The sequence below is a fragment of the Colobus angolensis genome, unplaced genomic scaffold (genome assembly GCF_000951035.1).
Source record: "Colobus angolensis palliatus isolate OR3802 unplaced genomic scaffold, Cang.pa_1.0 Scaffold110, whole genome shotgun sequence".
Lineage (NCBI taxonomy): Eukaryota > Metazoa > Chordata > Mammalia > Primates > Cercopithecidae > Colobus > Colobus angolensis.
In genome coordinates, this window is record NW_012112031.1 from 2,245,999 (window position 1) to 2,261,003 (window position 15,005).

The following is a 15,005-nucleotide window of genomic DNA, read 5'->3' on the forward strand; positions in this document are numbered from 1 at the left end:
AAGATGAACAGGAGGGCACCTCGGGAGGAAGATGAACAGGAGGACACCTGGAGAGGAAGATGAACAGGAGGACACCTGGAGAGGAAGATGAACAGGAGGACACCTCAGGGCCCATTTCCAGAGTCAAGTGGGCTTCCTACTTGGTGCAGACTGTCCCTCCCCTTTGGGCCTCACCAGCACAGCACTTTACAAATTTTCTTCTCTTCTCCCTGAAAACCAGTGCTGCCACTTAGGACTCGATGCTTCCTCAGGGCCATTTACCCAAATAGCCATCTCAGGAAAAATTAGCCAAGTTCAAAAAGGCATCTAAGTCCCTGATCTCGCTTTCTGCTGGGAATTGTAAACGCTGTAGCAGGCAGCACGAGATGAGGAAATCCTCTAGGATTCAGAAGTGACTGAGAACCCAGACACACTCTGAGAGGACCTTGCCTAGTCCCAGAAGGACCCACATTTCCATTTCAAGGCAAAGTGTGGCATACTCACTCCCCCACCACAAGCAAGTGAAGCATAACCCGTAAGTACAAATGGGGAGATAAATAAATCAACTTCACGGTGAGAGAAAGTGCTACCAAAAGGGGCAACAAGAGACCCAGCGGCACTCTGTCAAGAAACACCGGATCTGTTTTACAGCAGGGTCTCTATGGGCCAATTCCCACTTCCTGGCATTTCTTGCCCTGAGACCAAACGCTCTCTGTCACTGTTCTGAAATGATTCCTTGGCAGCATGGACCAAATCACCCTTGCAAATAAACACAGAAAATAATGCCATCCCTGTGCTACATAATTCCATCAAGTCATACCATATCATCCTTACCTAAGTGAAATGAAGGGAACAGAAGGGAAGGGAAGAAATCCTGGTAACATCCTTTGACCCTGACCTGGTCATCAGAGCATTTAAAACCCTGCCAATCTGCCCTTCTCTCCTCTACTTCCACATCCACCCCACTCCCTATGAAAAAAACCCCAAAATGTTCAGAAAAACATTTCAGAATGCACACTGGTATACCAGCCAAATTCTGGGCCTGGTGGTTTTTGTGCTTCCAGATTTGAATCACCAAAGCTCATCAATTTTTGGTTCTTACTCCCTGGCAGGCTCCCACTAGGGATATCCCACAGGGAACTAGACTTTTCCATATTGAACAAACAGGGTACATGAGTCCAGAAACAGCTATTCCCAATCCCTGCCAAGCGTATGGTCTCTGCAATGAAATATCTCAGCAATGCCTCTCCCTTGGGAGAGGCTCTGGGTCTGCAGCCTTCAAGAGGCCTTGCTGCTGCCTTTCGTGTGGCCAGATGTGCAACAGCATCTCTGCATTTGCAAGTTAAGCTCTATACCCATGATTCCCTCCTTCCATCCCACCCAAGCACTAGAGAGTCATATAGATTTCAAAGTAAACTAAATATCTGAGACAATGGTAGGAAGGGGAGGGTGTGTGTGTTCTGGGGTGGGGTGGGGGGAGGTAGGTATGGTAGAAAGAAGCTACATTAATCTCTATCTGTCTATATTCTAGATGAAGAAACTAAACATTCCTTACCTTTCAGCTGGGAGTTGTGGACCGCAAACATATTGATGGTCATAAGCTGCAGCATGCGGGTACTTCCAAGGGGAGAGGGGCTGTGCTGCAGTAACACCTGGAACTCCCTGAGGACCTTTTCAGCCACTGCAGGGAATGTCTCCATCCTGCAGATACAGCAAACCCATCAGTGAGGCAATGCTCTCTTTCAGTCTCTCTTTTTCTCCCTCTCTCTCTCTCTCTCTCTCACACACGCACACACACACACACACACACACACACACACACACCAGACAACTACTGCCTAGGACATTTCTGTGCTATTTTCACAAACCTTCCCGGTATCCTGCAATTTTGAACAAATTCAAGATAAAGGAGTTTTCAGGGTTCAGAGATGGAAACAACTCAAGTTTTGGATAAATCACTATGAGTGATTACGCTTTGGTATGCTATTTCCTCACCCCTGGCAATAACTGCGTTCAAGCTGAAATCAAAGTTTCTCTCTGAAACCATCAGCTTTTCTAAATACTCAACAAATTTCCTAAAACCTTCACAGTCCCTAAACTCTTTGGTATGAAACTGAATTCAATTAAAAGAGTAACATGAATCTTTTTTTTTTTTTTTTCCAGACAAAGTTTCGCTCTTTTCACCCAATCTTGGCTCACTGTAACCTCTGCCTCCCAGGTTCAAGCAATTCTCCTGCCTCAGCCTCCTGAGGGGCTGCGACTACAGGCGTGTGCCACCACGCCCGGCTAATGTTTCTATTTTTAGTAGAGACAGGGGTTTCACCATGTAGGCCAGGCTGGTCTCGAACTTCTGACCTCAAGTGATCCACCTGCCCCGGCCTCCCAAAGTGCTCGGATTACAGGCATGAGCCACTGCGCCCGGCCTAAAGATTTTTTACTCAAGGGTTTACTTTAGGTAACCAGACATAGTTCTGCTGTTGTCTTCTGAGGTACTATCACACTGACTGTTCCACCTAAGGATCCCAAATTTCCCCTTGAAGAATGCCTAGACCTAGAGGCCCCCAGTCATCTGTCTCAGTTCTTGCTGTGTTGCCTTCCTCCTCCCTCTCACAAGCCTCTGCTCATCGGGGTCTGTATGTTTTCAGGCCAGTGGAAATATAATGCCCTGGCCAAGTGCCACTCCCAATACAGGAAGAGGCTGTAACGCAGGGAGGCAGAAATCTAGCCAGTGACCTAGGGCTCCTAAGGAGAGGTCATTCAAATCACTCCTTGCCAACTGTGGCCACTGGATCCCAAACAGCGGTGCATGCCTGGAGCTTCTCTGGCAACAGAAACAAACCACAGCTGAAGTCTTCAGAAAGAAAAAGCAAGTTCAAGCTTGGTGCTAGAGAGAGTAACCAGGCACATAGGCCTTAGGGCTATGCCGAACAATTCGTGGTCACCAAAGTATTTTTTACCACGTCCCCCAGACCCCAAATAAACAAGCTGCTTGTGGCATACTTGGGGGGTTGGGGAAAAGCTCCAGGTTGGATTAATAAATAGCTTCTGAAAAGCCACAAGGAAGGTAATCCTTCTCAAAAGATAGAAACCAGTTTCAAGTTCTAGAGGAAGGTGCTTCTAGCTTCACCCATCCTGGCACTTCCCGATCGAGTAGTGCACTCCCCAGATTAGAAAACTCCAGGTTTTCTGGAATCTTGGCAATCTTCACTCCTTGCTCTTGGATGGCAACTCCTATTACTGACCCCCTGGTGCCCAGAAGTCGTGCCACAGTTATGGGTCAATTACAGTTTACATTCCAGTTCCCCTCTCTGCTGAGCTGTCCTCATTTTCATTGGCACAAAAGATGCCATGCATTTGCTTTTTTTCTCCACATGCCATTTCAAGTACCCACCCCTCCAAAACAAAACAAAATTCTTTTTTTTTTTCTCTCTAAAAAATGTCAGTGCCGTTAAAACTCTTGGAAGATGTGGAATGGCAGAGAGTGATATGTTTGGGGCTGGACTAGATCCATTTTTCCCCATGGGCTATAACAAAGGTTTCATTTTAAATCCTGACACTGTGCAGTACTCTTTCTGGTCAGAGGTGGGGAGGGGGGCTAGCACTTCTCGTTACGAGAATAGCAGCGTTCACTCTGCTTGAAAAGCAGCCACGCTGGGCAAGTTTCAGAGCCATGTGTCTCCGTGTTGAAAGGCGGTAGAGAGCCAGCACAGAACGACAGGACAGAAGTGTCACGTGGGACAGTTTTGCTTCGAAGCTGTGTCTGAGGAAGCCTCTTCCCTGGGGTAGGAATTGAAACAGATCCATTAACACTCTCTGGGTCAGGCTGAAGTCTTGAACGAGCACCAGGTCAAACTGTCCACATTTCCTTTTTATAAAAAGTTTTTCAAAAAAAATTCTCCCTTTGCCTGTCAACTAATTCAACATGATTAAAACAAAAGAAAAAACTGAATGCAGAAGGATGTAAGTTAGAGTAACTTCAAATGTTAGTTAGATGCGAGGGAAGGTGGATCTACTCATGCAAAACCAGCCTTGTTCAGCAGTAACCACGGGAGGCACACATAGAGAGAGGAACCCTCCTCAGGGCTCAGTAGGTGGTTTCTGGTTTCCAGTTTTGTAACCAAAATGCTATCTAATTCTGGCCTCAAACTACCTGTAAGTAGTTTTATGTCTTTCTCTTTGAGAAATCATCTTTGCTTCACCCTGCGTTACAGACAGAAAATTACACTTACCGATGGACACATATGTAAGTAAGTCTGATGGACACATATGTAAGTAAGCAGGTAAAGGCAGTGAAAGGCCCTGATGTCTAGTGCTATCTTTTTGGAGGGCACAGAGTTAAAAGAAAGTTTAGTCTTAGTTTTAATGTTATAAGTTTTTAAGGATTTCTGGATATTTATGTAATAATTATAAAATTATATCTAAGAAGAAATAGCAGTCGCAGCAATAAAGTAGGAAAAGAAGCAACAGAGAAAACTTATAAAAAGTGGTCATTTATAATTGCCAAAAATTGGAAGCAATCGAAAGTGCCCGACAATAGATGATTAAGATGCAAATGCATACAACTGAATACTAGTTTTTTAAAGTTGTATCACATTTTTTAATCATGTGAGAGAAACTTCAAAATATATTTTAAAAAGTTATAAAGCAATTTTTAAAAGTATGTATGTGATATGTAGAAAAAAACTGAAAAAATTTTAACAGTGTTTTCTCTAGGTAGGAATATGGGTAATTTTTTATTTGTTCTTCTTTGCTGAGTTTTCTAAATACTTTACAAAGAGCACTGTAAAGAAAGAAAAGATTTCTCCCATAATGAATACATCTTACTTTTGTGTTTCAGAACATTTGTTAATTTAAGAAATGAATCAGGCACAAGCATTATGTTTTTAAAAATTAAAAGTACAAAATACATACATCAGTCTTTGAATTCCAAGAGACTTTAAAGCTATGCAAATAGCATGACTAGGCAAGCAAGTAAAAACTAAAGTGGTAACTGTGATCAAGGCAGTAACAGGAAGCAAAAGCATACTATCTGTCACAAATTCACAGCCTAGAGGCTGCAGCTTCCTAACCTCGCTCACTGGAGTCCGAGCGCAGGTGTGATCTGCCTCTCACCAGGAAAGGGTCTGTCAGGAACCATACGGCACCCTGACTGAGTCCTTCTCCTGAATCCGAGACGACTCTGTCCCTGTCCTTTAAAACCTCAGAAGATACCATCGTTTTCGGGCTGTGTGTTTCACGGACAAAAGTGGTGCCTTGTGAAGTGATCTCTGGGGACACCTTGTTTCATTTGAATGGCAGTTTCAAGAAACGAATCTTTCAGACAACACCGGGACCTAGGCCCAGGACTGACTCAGACGGTGACTAACCGAGCAGGACTCAGCCCTCAGATGCTGAGGAACACAGCTGGGCTAGACAACATTCTCTGCAGAAAACAATCCAGGTTAGTTTTTTTCAACCTCTTAATTTTTAAAAACCGAGCAAGATAGCAACAACCCAGGAGCAAAAGAACAAAACCAAAAAACTAAGCCATGTGCCAGGGTGGAGATGAGAAAAAAACAAATCATGGCGCTACAGAACATAAGGACTGGCATGGACCTCAGAGATCGTCTCTTTAAACCATTGATCAGGTTAGCGGAAGCCCACAGCGGCTCTGACTTGTTTACTCTCAAGATCTTGTAACTAGTAAGCAGTGAAAAACAAACTCTTTTTGGCACTGAATATTTCCTCTACAGCTCTGAACCTCTGGTCAGCTAGTGCTGGGAGTTAAGAGACTTATCTTGCACACAGTAGGCATTCGAGTCTATGCTGATGCACTGTGGAGCACCAGGCACAGAGCAGACCATGCCCGGAAGCGCAGCGTCGGGGCTTTTCTGAAAAGGCAGGCGGGAGAGTGATGTGCCTTCAGCTGCTCCCCATTACAATCTCCTCACTCTCAATTCGTTCTCAACGCCGCCCACATTTCACATCTTCTTGGTAATTAGGCAACAGTCCACGATGTTGTGTGTGGCTTGGGATCATTGCTTTCCTAGTCTTACAGACGTCTATACCTTTCTCCCTGCAATAGAAATGTTATTTCTGTTTCTGCCTTCCAGAATAAATATGGGGCTCAATTTTATTTTACCTCCAGGACAGAGTAAGAGGAAACCCATAGAGGGAATGCAGTGCCTAGAACTGACATACATTTTCCTCAATGAAAACTACCGTAAGTCATTTCTTATGAAGGTGAAACTGGGCTGGCTTTACCTTTTTGACAACAGAATATGTTACAGGCAGGAATAAAAGAGATCCTGAAAAATAACCTGAAACACAGTAAACCACCTTGGACAAATGAGATAATCTATTCATTTTTAAAGGCCTCCAAAAAAAGAAAATTCTCAACCATCTTCCCTTCTGTGAAATTTTCTTACACCTAACCCAAATCTCTCCAGCTACAACAGAAGCCAATTTCTCTTACTTGTCATTCCATAAAAATCAAGACTATCCTGTTAGGACCCTTTTATATTTAAGCATGTAGGCACCCTACAGTTGCCTCTAAATAAATATTTTTTACCTTAATGTTTTTTAAAATTAATTTTTCCTTTCAGATCTCATTTTCTGGCTTAAAAAAAAAAATTCTCTATCATATTCATTAAAAAGAGAGATGGAGTCTTCTCCCTATGTTGCCCAGGCTGATCTTGAACTCCTGGGCTCAAGCGATTCTCCCACCTTGGCCTCTCAAAATGCTATAGGATTATAGGTGTAAGCCACTGCGCCCGGTCGTTATCTGGCTTTTTAATCATTACTGTGGTTCTTTCCCAAACTTATTCCAAAATATGTGCTGAAATATAAGAATTTTAGAAGTGGAGGGGAAATCAGGGTGTAACTACTACATAAGCTGATAAAAATATATCCTAAATGTTCCTACATTCTGCACCAAGATTTATAACTTTTTTAGTCCCAAAAGTCTCTAACAGGGCAAGAAACATCTAGAGTAGTGGTTTTCAACGAGGGGCAATTTTGTCTCCCAGGGAACGTTCGGCAATGTCTGGAGACATTTTGAATCATCACATTTGGTAGGGGAGTGTGCTACTGGCACACAGTGGAAAGAAGCCAGGGACGCTGCTAAGTATCCTACAACGCACAGGACACCCCTCACAACAGAGTCACCTGGCTCAAAATGTCGACAGTGCCAAGGGTGGAGAAATCTCAACTTAGGGCAACATGGTAGAGGAAAATTTAAAGAACAAATATAGGCCGAGGAAAAAAGGAGAGAAAACACTGAGTGAAAAGTAGTAAAGGAGAGAAGGATGAAAAAACAAGAACTATAAAAGAAAAACAGGCCGGGCGCTGTGGCTCAAGCCTGTAATCCCAGCACTCTGGGAGGCTGAGGCAGGCAGATCACGAGGTCAGGAGATCGAGACCATCCTGGCTAACACGGTGAAACCCCATCTCTACTGAAGATACCAAAAAAAAAAAAAAATTAGCCGGGCATGGTGGCGGGCGCCTATAGTCCCAGCTACGCGGAAGGCTGAGGCAAGAGAATGGCATGAACCCGGGAGGCAGAGCCTACAGTGAGCCGAGCTCACACCAGTGCACTCCAGCCTGGGCGACAGAGTGAGACTCTGTCTCAAAAAAAAAAAAAAGGAAGGTAAATAAGCCAGTTGTCGTAGTGGAGCATGTAGTCCCAGTGACATGAGAGGCTGAGCCAGGAGTCCAAGGCTATATTGTAGTATGATCATGTCTGTGAATAGCCATGGCACTACAGCCCGGGTAACACAGACAGGCTCTATCTCTCAAAAAAAAAGAATAAATAAAAAGCAGGAGTACCATCAACTGTTACTTTAAGAGTAGCACAATGGTATTTCCTACTCTGATGTGTTATTTTTAAGATGATTCCGGTATCACCTTAAAAATGTAAGTAACTTCCACCTTGTAACTACAGCCTTACATTACTCACTAGTGACTGTCTTGGGTCTACAGTAACCTACTAGAATACTACATGTTTCTCTGCAGTGTTTGGCAATCCATCCGTTTTTTATAATTCATTCATTTATACAACAAATACTACATGCTAGGCTCTAGGAATACAATAGTGAGGCAAAAACTGCCAGAGTGGAACTTAAACTGGTGGCAGTGGCAGGACGGCGGAGTTGGGAGGCAGGAGATGGGACCAGTGATGCATCTAGTTTACTTTGCCTGAGTGAACGTCTCCACCTGTTATGTCTACAGATAGAGATCCATCTACTAGTACCTTTTCCAATTTTCCCAAGTCATTTTGAAATCCAAACTATGCTTGCAATGACCATCACTGTCAATCTTACCCAGGTTGATACCGAATGAATATGTAATAAGCACACTTTCTAGTCCACCGCCCGTGGAGCAGTTTCTTCCAGTGGAACCAAGCCTTTCCACTTCTCCAAAAAGTCACCTACAACAGTATGTGGAAAGTGACATAGCCCCTACCTCCACTAAGAGAGCCTTCTAGGCCGGGCATGGTGGCTCACGCCTGTAATCCCAACACTTTGGGAGGCCGAGGCAGGTGGATCACATGAGGTCAGGAGTTCAAGACCAGCCTGGTCAATATGGTGAAACCCCATCTCTACTAAAAAGGCAAAAATTAGCTGGGCGTGGTGGTGCGCGCCTGTAATCCCAGCTACTCGGTGGGCTGAGGCAGGAGAATCACTTGAACCCAGAGGGCAGAGGTTGCAGTGAGCCGAGATCGTACCACTGCACTCCAGCCTGGGCAACAGAGCAAGTCTCTGTTTCAAAAAAAAAAAAAGGCCAGCTTTCTAGAGAATTACAGATAAACTTACGAAGTTATGACGGGAAGTGAAAGGGAAACACTGACAATAACTGGGGTATCTATAATTCAAAACAAATCACCCCAAAGGGTAGCTCACAATACAACTTCCAACTCAGAAAATATTAGAATCCAGTAGAAGACTGGTCGAGTGGAAGACTGGTCGAGTGGAAGACTGGTCTGGGGGCACTGCTACCTACTCTGCTCCTCACTCTCCTACACTCAGGGAGATCCTGTACTAAAGAGGCTCCAGGGAGCCATCTGCTTTGGTGTGTAGGCATTACGTTGGGCTGAGGATCACTAGTTTTACGCAGTGAGGAAGAACTCGGATCCACCCAAGGAATAAAGGAATACTCAAAACTCGATCTGTTTCCAGGAATTTAAGCAGTCAAGTGTTCGTTTTGCACATACCACCTTCCCTGAGATGTCTATGGAAATCCATGGTGGATGATGAAACTGTAAGAGGCTTGGTATTTAATGAGATCAGCAATATGGCACAGGAAACTAAGCATAGGAGGAAAGGATATGGGTCAGAAGGACATAGAGAGAAAATGTTACTCTTATTTTTGATGGAAAATTAGTGGACGGTATTCTTCCCAAAGAGGACCCCCTGACAGCTGCACCCAGGGATTTAGCACAACTGCCTTGAGGTGCTCACTGGGGACTGAGCCGGAAGGCAGAGGAAAGAGAAACCCAGAGGGACCGGGGTGGGGGCTGGGACAAGATTGTATTTAAAGAAGGGTTTCAGTAAAGGTAGAGAAAGAAGAAACAAGAGAGATAGAGAGTAATATTTCCCAAATTTCATGAGCACAGTAGGACAGAAGATGAAGGGAAGAGAAGAGAAGGTGGAGGCCTCTAAGAATTCACACCCTGTGCCCTCAGTTACAAACACAGTCCAGTTGCTAACAATATTAAATTCCAAAATGACTTGTAATGTAGGAAAATAAAATAAACATCCTGCACACTTACCCAATCCGGGTAAACAGCTTCCCATGGGCATGGAGAAAACTGAGGATGAACCTTTTGTTCAGCTGCATGGGAAAAAGGGAGAGGAGAAAACAATTAAACTTTCCCCAGTTTCCTGTTACTGAACACAGTCCCCAGTGACACAATAACCTGGCCAGGGTCTAAGGGGTGGGCACTAGGGATGGGAACCAAATGGACATGCCCAAACTCTCACAGACCCAGGGCACATGCCCAACAGCTGCCGCTCAGCTGAGCCAAGATGACAGCAGGCTCAGTGAGCAGACAGCACCCTCTGCCGGCAGTGGTACCTGTGTGCAGGGGATGAGGTGGTGAATCTGAATAAGCAGGATGTAAAGAAAGATGCCCACAGCTCTCTGAGGATCTAGGAGCCACCCTGGCTCCATAATCATGGAAATGAAACTCTTACAGGAGCGAGGATACTAGTGAAGTCCGTGGTTCTATTTGAGTTATTTTTCTACCTTCTTAGCTAGGAAAGCAGGACTCTTTTTTGATAACCAAGAGTAAGGTAACCCACCACTAACTCATCAAATTGTACTTCGCCAGCTTTAAAAACTAGAGTTCATGTTCTGTGTCTGAACTCTAACACTTGAGCTGAAAATTCAAGTGTCTGCAGGGCTAGGCATGAAGTATGCTGATGGAGACAGTAGCAACCTATGACTATTCCACCCCAGTTTTAGCCAAATCCTCTATGTGGGCCCAAGCTGGAAACTGCAATCTGGGTTTTTGTTTTTTTTGTTTTTTTTTTTTTTTTAAGACGGAGTCTCGCTGTCGCCCAGGCTGGAGTGCAGTAGTGTGATCTCGGCATGGCAAGTCTCCTGCCTCAGCCTCCTGAGGGGCTGCGACTACAGGGTTCACGCCATTCTCCTGCCTCAGCCTCCCGAGTAGCTGGGACTACAGGCACCCGCCACCACACCCAGCTAATTTTTTTGGTATTTTTTAGTAGAGACGGGGTTTCACCATGTTAGCCAGGATGGTCTCGATCTCCTGACCTCGTGATCCGCCCGTCTCGGTCTCCCAAAGTGCTGGGATTACAGGCTTGAGCCACCGTGCCCGGCCTGTTTTTGTTTTTTGAGACAGAATCTCGCTCTGTCGCCCAGGCTGGAGTGCAGTGGTATGATTTCAGCTCACTGCAACCTCCACCTCCCAGTTCAAGCGATTCTCGTGCCTCAGCCACCCGAGTAGCTGGGATTACAGGCGTACACCCCCACAACTGGCTAATTTTTGCATTTTTAGAAGAGACAGGGTTTTGCCATGTCGGCCAGGCTGGTCTTCAACTCCTGGCCTCAAGTGATCCACCTGCCTTGGCCTCCCAAAGTACTGGGATTACAGGTGTGAGCCACTGCACTCAGCTTGTTTTGTTGTTTTGAGACAGGGTCTCACTCTGTCGCCCAGGCTGGAGTACAGTGGTGCGATCACAGCTCGCTGCAACCTCTACCTCCTGGGCTCAAGCAATCCTCCTGCCCCAGCCTCCTGAGTAGCTGGGACTACAGGTAGTGTCACCCCACCTGGCTAATTTTTAATTTTTTGTAGACTAGAGTTCTCACTATGTTGCCTGGACTGGTCTCAAAATCATGGGCTCAAGCAATCCTTCTGCCTCAGTCTCCCAAAGTGCTGGGATCACAGAGGTGTGAGTCACTGCACCTGACTGAATCTGGATTTTTATGTGAAATCCTCTGGCTTTTACATGTTGGCTACTAATGAAAATAATGTAAGCATTAAAGAAGCCAAAAAACACACATTTGCCAGATACATCTGGCCCATGAGCCACCAATTTACAATCGTGGTTCAAGGTTCTAGAAAATCTACTTCCATCAAAACCAAAAGATTTCTCAGCAAAACAAGGGAAGGAAACAAATTTCAATTCAAATCCAAAGAAAGCAGAGACAATCGAAAAAACTAAACCTCCTTGTCATCTTCCCTGGTCTCCTAGAAGCAGTATCTTCAGGGCTCTGTAGCCAGCCAGGAAGAAAAGTGAAGAATCTTGACCCCAGGATCCCAGTGGTCAGGGCAAGGAGTCCAGTATCCCTGGGCAGTCTGCCCCAAAAGGAAAAATTCCCTGTTTAATCCTCTTGCAAAACAGAACACCAACCAAGCTATGGCAGTTCCATCTATTTCACACAGAAGCCAAGTGTGGAAAAGGGGTACATTCCCACTTTACCAATGACCAACATCAAACTCTGCATAGAATGTTCACTCTATTTTTGCTTTAAATGAGTTACACTTAATCGGTAATACTAGCTTAACATTAATTTATAGATAAAAAGCTCAGAATATTTCATTGAAGATAACCTGTCTATACAGCAAGGTGAGTCAGGGCCAGGGACACTGGGCTCCATCAACAGAATGGAAGAGACCGGGTGCAGTGGCTCAGGCCTGGAATCCCAGCACTTTGGGAGGCCATGGCAGGTGGATCAATTGAGGTCAGGAGTTTGAGACCAGCCTGGCCAACATGGTGAAACCCCGTCTCTACTAAAAATAAAAAAAATTAGCTGGGTGTGGTGGCAGGAGCCTAGGAGACAGAGTGAGACTCCATCTCAAACAAACAAACAAACAAACAAACAAAAAGATACTAACTCACTTCATTCAAGCCTAAATACCATCCCCCAAGCCAACTCAGAAATTTAAGCAACTTTATATTAGTAAATAGCAGAGTTAAATCTTGAACCCAGGTCTTCAGATTCCAAATACAGTTTTCTTTCTCTTATCCTACGCCTATCTCAGGAAAAGAACTGGTGAGCTGATTCAGTGAAGGGCTAACGAGGGAATAAGAGCAACTAAAAAGCCGTTCAAGTTTTGCTTTTAAGTTTTCCTTCCTGATTAGGTAGGAAATTCATCCTGTTTGAACCACAGCACTGCCTGGACTAAAATGAGAGCGCCAAGAGGTTTGGAGCATCTGTGCTGCGAGTGTACTTCACCAAGATCCTTCCCTTAGTGTCGGAGATGAAGCCCACCTAATTACCTGAATCCATACTTGCCACTACCATGTTTTAACTGCAAAAAGTCCATTTCAATGCATTACTTTTCAACTAGTGGGAGTGAAGAAAATCTCAGATAACTTTTTCAAACTATACACACATTCTCCCTAACCTTAGTTAATGAGAACCACTGCTTTACTTTTAGCCTGAACATCACTGTTAAACATACTTTCTCTTTGTTGTCCTCAATAACACTTCAATTAGGAAAGGAGCTAAAAATGCAGATACATCCTAGAAGACGTGTGACATGAGGGAGCGGATTTGTTACATATTGATCAAATCGGACCTAAACAACATTTATAAGAGACAATATGAAGCCAACTAGCACTGAGACAGATACTTTGGAGAACTCTTAACTGACACCAAATCCACAGTCACAAAAGCCTTAGTCTGAGCTTCCTTTCTCCTTTCTCTCTAATACATCACCAGGGACTGAATTCCATTTCTACAGCTATTTAATTTTTATTATTTATTTTAGGGACAGTGTCCCACTCTGTCACCCAGCATAGAGTGCAGTGGCAACATCACGGCTCACTGCAGCCTCTGACTCCTGGGCTAAAGCAATCTCTCGCCTTCGCCTCCCCAAAGTGCTAAGATTACAGGCGCATACCCATGCACAGGGTTAATTTATTTTTATTTTTATTTTTTGTAGAGATAGGGTTCTCACTTTGTTGCTCAGGCTGGTCTCAAACTCCTGGCTTTAAGCAATCCTCCAGCCTTGGCTTCCCAAAGTGCTCAGATTACAGGCGTGAGCCACCTTGCCTGGTAGACTTTTTTATTTTTAACAATACATCTAGATGGTTCTCGCTCAGATGGAAAATAGATGTTACTTCTCAAATTGTGAGGCCACCTGCGTTCAGATCTTCCTTACATATTTATGGACTGTTCACTGAAACAGAAATGCTCCTTGGGTGTATCCCTGAGAGGCAGTGTTAGCATTACTAAGGGTCTTCTGTCTCCTTAGTTCAAGTCCAAAACAAACTCACTGTGGACTCCTGCGCTCAACCCAAAGAGACACTAATGGCAGCAGATGGATGGGTAGGTCTCTGGACACACAGTAAAGTCTGTCCTGTCATTAACTGTGGGATTGTAAGTAAAATATTTTGGATTGTTCCTGGACTGTAAAATGGAATTTCTACCACTGACATTACCTAACTCAGAACTAAAAGGATGAAATGAAATAATATAAATTAAAGAAGTCTGAGGAGTAGATGTTTTACATAAGCCTCGAAAATTATCCCTCACAATTGTGTCTAAGGGCTTGGTGCCTGTGGAACAAGGAAGGAGAGAAAAGCTGTTCAGAGACAACAACGCAAGAGGAGGGGATTCGGAAACAGGCCCAATTTCAGTTCCGAAAGAGTGATTCCTGCTTCTACAGCGTCGTGTGAAAAACGGAATTTCTGAAAAGTGAATCATTTTAAGGATAGTAAGGGTAGTCAGTATTAAAGGAATTCCAAAGTGCATTTTAAAGTAATTTTGAGGAGCATAAATTATTATTCTCTTATCTGTATGGAATGTTTCTATTTTTATATACTTTTTTTTTTTGAGACAGGGTCTCGCTCTGTCACCCAGACTGGAGTACAGTGGCACAATCAAGGCTCACTGTAGTCTAGACCTCCTGAGCTCAAGCAATCCTCCCGCCTCAGCCTTCCGAGTAGATGGGACTACAGGCATACACAGTCACGCCTGGCTAGTTTTTTATTTTTTGTAGAGACGGGGTCTCACTATATTGCCCAGGCTGGTCTCAAACTCCTGGGCTCGAGCGATCCTCTGCCTCACCCTCCTAAAGTAGTGGGATTACAGACATGAGTCACAGGTCCTGGCCCCATATATTTTTTAAAAAACAAAACTTGGTTGCATTTTAGAAAAGGGATCTATTCTCTTAGATATGAGACAACATAGGTGGAGACCAAATTTCATGAGTACCTGTTAGTCAAATGGCCAGGACTTTCATAGCATTCAGTCAAAGCCCACTTACCAGTCTCTCTCAAGCACTGAGATCACAAGGCGGAGGAGGATGTGGGCGCACTGGTAATGTTGTTCACACGTCATCCTCATCCCCGCGTTCCTATGCTGGGTACAGGAGCAAACCAACAAGACAGGGTCTCTAATGCCAAGGAGCTTATAGTCCAAGAACAAGGATAAATAACATACAACTTGCCCACTGGCCATTTATGCTCCCACACCTGAGACAAGGCCTGTGAAGGTTCCAGGAGGCACTGTGTTTCCTTACCGTCATTTTTCCTGTCAGAGATGAGATGAGAATTAAAAAAAAAAAAAAAAAA

General features: G+C 44.3%; 1 protein-coding gene across 2 annotated transcripts in view; it reads right to left on the bottom strand.

Moving 5' to 3' along the window:
* Nucleotides 1-15,005, bottom strand: part of SMG6 (SMG6 nonsense mediated mRNA decay factor) — a 262,067-nt gene that overhangs the window by 187,730 nt on the left and 59,332 nt on the right. Inside the window, exons 9-10 of one of the 2 annotated variants that reach the window (XM_011956067.1) lie at nucleotides 9,728-9,789; nucleotides 1,535-1,680 (exon numbers count right to left, since the gene is read on the bottom strand). In XM_011956067.1, the coding sequence (XP_011811457.1) occupies nucleotides 1,535-1,680; nucleotides 9,728-9,789 (208 nt within the window). Of the gene's footprint in view, nucleotides 1-1,534; nucleotides 1,681-1,847; nucleotides 2,088-9,727; nucleotides 9,790-15,005 lie in introns of those variants that run through there. The other variant, XM_011956075.1, reaches the window with a different exon arrangement.